The sequence below is a fragment of the Geospiza fortis genome, unplaced genomic scaffold (genome assembly GCF_000277835.1).
Source record: "Geospiza fortis unplaced genomic scaffold, GeoFor_1.0 scaffold54, whole genome shotgun sequence".
In the NCBI taxonomy this organism is placed as follows: domain Eukaryota; kingdom Metazoa; phylum Chordata; class Aves; order Passeriformes; family Thraupidae; genus Geospiza; species Geospiza fortis.
Genome location: NW_005054301.1, coordinates 13963573 through 13972191, shown reverse-complemented (window position 1 = coordinate 13972191; position 8619 = coordinate 13963573). Strand labels below are relative to the sequence as shown.

The following is an 8619-nucleotide window of genomic DNA, read 5'->3' as shown; positions in this document are numbered from 1 at the left end:
TTGTGGTGGGGTCAAGTGGGAATTCACATATATATGTTTTATGTAAAGGAATCTTGACCTCCTCAGCATGATGTCAATGACAAGTACTGCTGTGCATACAAAGCAAACTGGTATAAGCCCATTTTCCTTTAAAACATTATCGCAATTCTTAAAAATGGTTCCTACAATGAAAGATGTTGGAGTTTGAAGGTAATACCTGTATTTACTTCTTTTTATTCTGTTCATGAGCTGCAACATTTCATTTCATGTGCGCTGTTCTGAGCAACACCAAAACAGAATAGAAAAGCATAATTTTTTCATTTCAAGATAGTTTTAATCAGGTAATTACAGGAAAAACATTGAAACAGTTTTTATGGTCTTATCTACTTCGGCAACTTAGAAGGATATGATGTAACAAACCAGTTACAAACTTAAAGACATATTTACATTATATACTCAAAGTAACAAGCTATATTCATATTCTTTACGCAAACACCAATGGGATGAGTTAATTAAATTATACATCATTTAGTAGACACAAATAGCAGTTGAGGTTTAATGGAAACAATATACACATGAGGCACTTTGAGGTCATTAGGGTGAAAAGCAAATGGCACCAAGCAAAAGAAGGAAAACCATGTACAGCTTATACCACAGCTTTAAACATGAAGGCTGCTTTTTCACCAAATGCTTTGATTTCTTTAACGAACCACAACTTTTGCAATTAAGGGAAACTTTCAGAGGAAAAAAGAAACCAAAATGAAAATCCAACATCCTCCTCAACCCCTCTTTATATTTGTAAATGCACCAAAGTAAACAAGTTTTATCCACCCAGCTGTTGTACTAACAGTACCATAAGGCATATTTTTAAAGTTCTTGGGGTTTTTTTTTGCCAGCCAGCAATCCTGATCTTCATTTTACTAATATGAATGTATAGCTGTACTGGCTGCACATTGTGTCATAAGCTTGGAAAAGATTTAAAGTCTAATTTAAGCCTGGGCATTATTTATATAAGTGTTCAACATTACCCTCCAGGTATACACAAACATATCATTCTGAGGAGAAGTCATCCAAAATGGGAATGTTATATTCCAGCATGCACAATTAAGGCATTCTTCAAAATACATTTGCTTCTCTAGAGGAAACTGCATTGGTTAAGACTGAAACATCTCTTCTATAAGCACTCAAAGAGTTTTATGATGTCATGCTGTTTACTAAACAGTTACCATAATAATTGTAGATTATCATTAGATATTGCTCTAACCATGCACATAGCTGTTGGTGTACCCTTCACAGCTACTGAATTTCATGTGTGAGAGCACACACCCACCTGTGCATACTCACAATTTGATTTGTATCGCAAAAGGCCAAATTCCCTCGGCATGAGCATCAAAACTCCATCACTTTGCTGTGGGAAGAACTTCAAGAGGGGAAATAAATAAAGTAATTATAATAATAAACCCCCTTTCTTAGAAGCCCAGTGACACAATCAAAAGAATTTTCCTTTCATTCCTGGTTCTTATGCTCCTGTAACAGGCCATCACAACAAATTTAAACTTAACAAAATATATGGTTAAAGGATTTTTACTTCAGTATTAATAATGCAACTTAATAGGCATGGTGAGCTAAAGCATCCCAGTCAGATTGCAAATGAGTATTCTGTAAATTCATGGCTAAAGCATAACCTAATCGTGTACCTTAAGCCGTGCCCGGATAGCCCGTTAACTGCGATGTCATCAAGAGCGGCGCCTGAAGGCCGCCGAGCTTTCCCCCAGTAGATGGTGCCCGAGCGCCGCGCTCCCTTAACTTCCCGTCTTTCAAGGGGAAACAATTTTCACGGTAACCGAGATTTTCAACGAGCGAGGGACTTAATATTCAGTGACGGTTTCCAAAGGCTCGGGTGCCCTCCAAGCAGCACAAAGCTCTGCTACTACATGCCTGACAAAGTACAGCTCGGATGTTAAGGGCAAGCATTATGGATCGGGGAAGAAATTTCTCTATTTCCAAATGACCAAGAAAGTATTTCAGAAGAGATAGAATGAATGTTACGTGCCGCCAAAACCAGAAGATGTATGGATGCAACAAGCTGCTCTGGAATGGGTTTACTGTATGTCTGCCTTCCACTGCTCATCTCCTAAATGTAACAGTGGGTGAGATCCCTAGCACCAGAGAAAAAGTACATGTGCATGCTACTAAAACCAATCCTTATGCAACCTCAGATCTCTGCATTTGTTTGGTCTCTCAAACCAGGCAAGCTGGCTGATACTTGCTTCACAACAGGAACAAGCAAGCATGGGCCCATTCAGTAACCGTTTTTAGATGATACAAGTCTTCAAAGAGAAAAGCAAAAGGTGAAAACATTTTAGCAGCAAAGTGGTTAAATGCAAGGTGAAAATATTAATGCACACATTTAGTAAAAATATTAAAGTATATGTGTCATATAAAATACAGTACAGGACCAGGAGTTTCACTATGTTGTATAGTGCTCAGAGGAAATTGCTAAAACTAATTTCTTTCTGAAGTATATATACAGTGTGATTATATAGCATTTTCTTATACAGCCAGCAAGTTCTTTTCTTAGGTTGCTCATACCTCTCCACCTTCAATTAGGAACGTAGCAGTTACAAATATTAATTTTCTCTCATTTACTAGAAAAACATCACCATTTTTTAATGAAAGTTGTTTTTAAAGTTAACAGTCTATTCTAGGTAACCAAGTTTAGCTGAAAATGTGTGAAGCATGAAAACCAACCAGAGTAGCAGCTTTCAAATACATAAACAGTAAAAACCCAAAAACCATTACTGCTGCTACCGTGTCATATTCTTGGACTTCAGCCATCCAATCAACTCTTAATACAAAACTAGAAGCTCTTCCATAACTTCTACAGTTATCAAGATATTTGTCATCTTTTTCAATGTGAAATAATACTTCGAGATGATCTATGTACACAAGGTGGTCAAGTCAAGCTGTAATATAAATATAAATGTTTTCTTTTAAAAAGTATTTTACAGACAGATAGTTATATACATTTGCTCATTTTACTTCTGGGCTACAAAGGAAAACTAAGGGGCCAGATACATGCAGAAAAAAATTACACAAAATATATTGGAGAAATGCACGTAAGTGAGAAAAGGAATGCATTTTAAAAATGAAATTATTTGGTTCTGTGTTTAAGAACAAGGGTATACTAAAGACAATCTGTCCCACTCCAGCCAAGATGTCAAACAGGCATGTTTGCTAATGAATTATGACTGTTTTTTAGTGTTTTACATGTTTTTAATAAGAAGTAAATGATTCTTATTTTATAACACAGCACAACATGTAATGCTTTTAAAAATTCCCTGTGGGTTAATTGATTAATTCTTACCTGAAAGTTAGACTTACTAAGTACAAAACCATAAGAAATACCATACACAATATACCAGCACTCATACACATACATACACACACTCTCCAGCCTCCCTCCCCAGCCCTGCCTTTGAATTTCCCCAATTAAGAAGTTCACTCAGTTTTGCCTGGGCTGTAATTTATTTCTCAAGCTAAGTCTTTTGTTGTTCTTTTTGAAAAAAACACACAGTACTTTTGTACTTGCCCATTCAAATTAGAAAAAGTTGTGGTTCAAAATAATGAAAACAATTTCACTTTTGTTATTAATCTTTTGTTTTAATCATAGTACTTGATAAACAGCTGAACAGGATCCTAGTTTAACAGAAGGATAAACAAGAACACTGGTGACAATTTGTTACAACTGCCTTAATGTACCTTTTGCTTAATGAACATTTGAATATGCAAGAAAGTATTTTTGGAGGACACCCCAAAAGAAAACAACTTGCTGGTTGAACAACAGAAACAACATCCTTTTTTGCTATTATGTTGAAATCAAAGTAATTTATATATAAAAATAAATGTTATGTTCTAACAAGAACATTTTAGACAATTACATCTGTGCTTAACAAAAAAAATATTGGTCACTCAAGACTAGAATAATTAATATTTTAAAGGTTTTTAGATTATCAGAATGCATGGATACAACTCAACACAAACTGTAGCTGAAGGGAACCAGGACTGAAAATATCAATTTGTCCATCTGGAATAAAAATGCAACTAAATTAACTATTTAAAATACTACCATGGAATGTGACAGTAGATATGGTCCATACCTACTATATTGGAGGGAAGGAAAGTTTAACAAGTAATAATTCGTACCTTACACATTTAGTTAAATATAAACATTTGTTATTTATACATAAAGTTGTTTCCAAAAAACTATTAATAAGTGATTTAGTTGCACTTAAAATCAGTTTCATTTCTCATTTGCTGAGTATTAACTTTTCTTAATCTTAAATCAACTGTCACTAGTGCACTTTTAGTTAAAATTTCCCCTCAGATAAGTTTTAATCCTTTTAAAAGAGCCCCCTCACCTAAACCATGAATGTACAAAGTGGCAAAAGTTAATCCCTTTTAGTATAATCATAGTTTATATACTCATTTTATAGCCAATAATAAGAACAGGCTTTCCTTCGCAAAATCTCCTTCACAACTTGCAACAAATGCCACGCGCTCAAAGCAAATAGTTAGGCGTGGCTAGCACTTGTAAAATGCCAAGGTCTGACAAGTCTCGTTGCTTCCTCCACATCAAGCATCTCTTACGTGAAAGAAGATTCCCTTCAGCTTGCCAAAAAGCTTCCACAAATCCAAGTTAGATGCTTCCTGGAAACAAAGATTTTTCAGCTCTGTTTGGCACAAGATTGATTCATCCCGCAGCTTTATGCTTTCCTCCACAGCACCCACACACCTCACCACAGTGATGGCATGCTCTCAAGGGGAGGTAGCAGCACATACATGGAGCAATGAACGAGAGTGCCACCAGTGCTAACCAGCGTAAGCAGAACTTGTCATCACTAGTGTCACACGAGCAAGGATCAGAGAAATCTCCTTCAGAGTCTGACATGCAGTGATACAGCATGCTCTCTGCGCAAAGCATGCAACTAACTTGGTAGATACATCTTTTAATAGGATCTGGCGCATCTTGACATTTTCCTCTGCCATTATCTTCATGATTAAACCTTTCCTGGCAGTATATACAGCGGGAACGCTCACCATCCTCTTTTCTTCTTTTTGAGTTTTTAAATTTTGATGAGGAAGGCTGAGTTTTAAATACCACAGAACTCTTTGAGTCTTTCAGGGAATTCAACTTAGTTCCATCTCCACATGGGTATAAATAGTCAGATTTTTTACTGTCTGATTTAGAAAATGGTATATTTGAGTCCGCATCATCCCTCTCCAGGTCATTCTTCCACATGTCAGGATGCCTGTAGTCTGCATAACGACGTATCAAAATGTCACGAGGGTTTATTCTGACAATTTCATCTTCGTCCTGAAAACTAACGTGTCTGATTGACTTCAGTGGGACCTGAAAAATAAGGTAAAGTAAGAGAAGTTTACTATGGTGAAGTCCCAAATTTACGTCCACCTACAATGTTAACTTAGATTAGAAAACTAAAAAACCAAAACTTTTTTCTTTTGCTGCCCGAGGATAAAAAATTCAGATTATTTTCTCACTACTAAAATTTACAGACATCCCCACAATAATGAGTCCTCTGCAGGGTATTAGGTCTATGAGCTTCAGTATTCTTTCCTGACTTTTTAGTCTCTCATAAGAGCTTTGGGTATTTTGGTATCCACATAAAACTTGATGCTGCTCTGTGAATTATTCTCAAAATTAGAGTATTAACATCTTAAAGTGGAAACGAATTCCACAGACTAATTATGCCTTATTTGCTGATTTCATGTGATGATCTGCTGCTTTTGGACTAACTCCCTGCTACATTCACTACCATGTTATCCAGGACAAGCTTTACTTAATTCCTACTCTAAGTTTTCGAACTCTCTCCAATTCATAGCAAGAGAGAATACTGGTAACTAATAATCAAGGCTGTGTTCTAGACAAGGATTTCACAGTATGAAGAACATTCAGTATGACAATCAATAAATAACAGCCTCTTCTGAATGCGTCTCTCCTTAGATAATATACAGTACTTACATTGATTAGTTTGGGACACAGGCAGGCAAAGACCCAAGTACTTCTTAAATTCTCAGTTTGTAATGAACTGACCAATATTTAAGACCTTATACTTCAAAAGGCAAGTAATAAGGAATGTGCTAAATACATACAAAACCATCAGAGAAATAAGGTGGGAGTTCTTGTTTATTCTGCCTTACAATAAAAGGGCGGAACATGAAAAAGTTGACAAAGATGACAAAATTCAGAGAATCATCCAAACTGAAATACTGCAGGCCTTAGATACCTAAGTGTAAGATACTGAATTGCCACTAATGTGACTGAAATCACATTACAAGTGACTTGCAAGAAAAGGTGCAAATAATTACAGGATAAAAATTTAGCACGTGTATAAAAGCTCCTGAAAACAGCAGGCAGTGCAGCAAGAAAGCAAGGGTCTCAGTATGCCCCAGTGTTTCTACCTTACAGGCAGACTATTTTCCTACACTGTAGGGCTATTATAATCAGAGCCAGATTACGAGTGGGCTTCAAGTCAAATTCTGCCTTTTTCTCTGTCTAGTGCACAGCCTGTAAACCATTTCTCAGAAAAGACAAAATACCCATCCCCTCTCTAACCTATTAGTCTTACAAATTCTTCTAGAATCATGAATTACTTGGGAATAATCTTTGGCATCAGTACTGTTGCTTTGAGAGGGTTTATCTTATTAGTACTCAAATTAATGAGAATTAATGTGTCACCATTCCATAGTGAAGTACAACAATTGAACTGCATGTTCCTAATCTGTTGCAGTGTGTGAAACTACTGAAGATGATGTTTTAGGTTAAAACACTTCTACGTCACTTTGCATGCATCTAAACTCCTACTGTGCTGAAGTCTGCATGCCCTGATTTTGGGGTAGGAGACAGAGAAGGGAAAAGGGAAGGCAGCTGGAAAAGAGGAAGGAAGAGCTTCTTAAAATATGCTATCTTCTGATTATGTAAGAATATCTGTAGCCTGCTCTAACCATCACTTCCCTGCTCAACAATCCTTGTGTGATGAGTACAGAACTGTAATTAGAGATGCTTTGCCCTGGGACTTTCAACTGGAGTATGCTAACAAGAACATTTTTTTTTTCCTTGGCTCCAAGCCACATAGCTGAACTTCCACAAGGTTTCAAGGATACAGGGAGAAGAAAGGTTATACCCTATTCAGCTAACATTGCTTCTCTTCCATACTTCTCCAGGCTCCTATACAAGCAGTTAGGCTTCCCCTTTGCTTACAAAAGCAGACTGCTTCTCAGCCCTATTCTGTTTTCAAACAAGAGGAAGAATCTATTGTTTAGCAAAAATAACTAACTATGGCTAATGAGTTTATTTCAGCATTTTACAGCATAAATTTATTTAAGAAAAAAACCTGTAAGTTATTACATTCCATATGTTACAGGCATAAAGGATCCTTACCCTGCTGTCCACATAGAATATTATGCATGCACTTAAGACAATAAATAAAACCCATTGTTTAGAAGAAAAAAACTCTGAACCCTCAATTCAAAAATGCCCCCTCAACTTCCCATTGCCCAGACAACTAATAGCCATTAAAGATCACTACAAACACTAGCAATGATAGAATCTGACCGCTTCTTAGCCTTTGAAGGCTTTTTATTTGTTTGAGCAGCACACCACATATATAGAACTAATTTATTTTTTTCAAGTCTTGAGTCCAACACCTAAAAATGCTTAACTGGCATGTTACAAATAAGGCACCACTACATTCTATAAGGTACTGATATTAAGAAATATTTTTGGAGCAGAACATACTGAAAAATAAGCAAACTGAAGAAATGCTGGAAAGAGCTTACTCATTGGGTATTAAATGGGACCTATGTGAACACATGAAGTACATGAAAACCTTTGAACAATTCACAATCCAAATTTACATTGGTACAAATAGCAGCAAAATTTAATGAGACTAATGCACTTAGTCCTCTAAACAGTCAAAACTAAAACTCAGTACAAATGTCATCTATGTGAAGCTGAAGCAGGAAGGGAGGAAGAATGTTACAGCAAACTGAAATTCCACAGACAATCTGATTCTGAACATGATTAGCCAACTGGAAATCAGGTAGAAAATTTTTGTTGATCCAACTGAACCCACAAGTATCACACCTTACTTGAAAGTGTGCACCTTTAAACAAGGCACAGTCACTTCCTTGGTACTGTAGCCTTTGCTGCTTCTCCTCAAAGAATTACACCTGATTTTGCTCATCTTGCAGCTTCTCAGTATGAAGACACCAGCAGCTGCCTACATCATTGCAAAGTACTAAGTTTACACACATCCATGTATCAGAAGCTGGAAAGCTAAAGGACTTGAGTATTATTTACTAACAGTCAAAATACTACAGATAAAATCTGAATTGTCATTAATAATTTCTTTAGTTGGAGCATGTACTTGAGCTATTCAACTCATGAGCACACTCTTAAGTAAGAGTGTTCAAACTTATTTACACAAAATTGAAATAAACCCACGAATTAGCTCAAGATCTGTAGTGCCACCTGGTCACATGCATGGAGTTTAACTAGTGCAGTGCGTGCACATACAGAACGTGACATTTTGGTGACCTGCCTATGTTCCAAATGTG

At 36.4% G+C, this 8619-nt stretch overlaps 1 protein-coding gene across 1 annotated transcript in view; it reads right to left on the bottom strand.

Annotated features, from left to right (window-relative positions):
* Window positions 1–291: 291 nt before the first annotated feature.
* SPRED1 (sprouty related EVH1 domain containing 1) overlaps window positions 292–8619 on the bottom strand; it is a 61565-nt gene continuing 53237 nt past the window's right edge. The window contains exon 6 of the mRNA XM_005417508.2: window positions 292–5392. Coding sequence (XP_005417565.1) covers window positions 4733–5392 — 660 coding nt within the window. The 3' untranslated portion in view covers window positions 292–4732. The remainder of the gene's footprint in view (window positions 5393–8619) is intronic.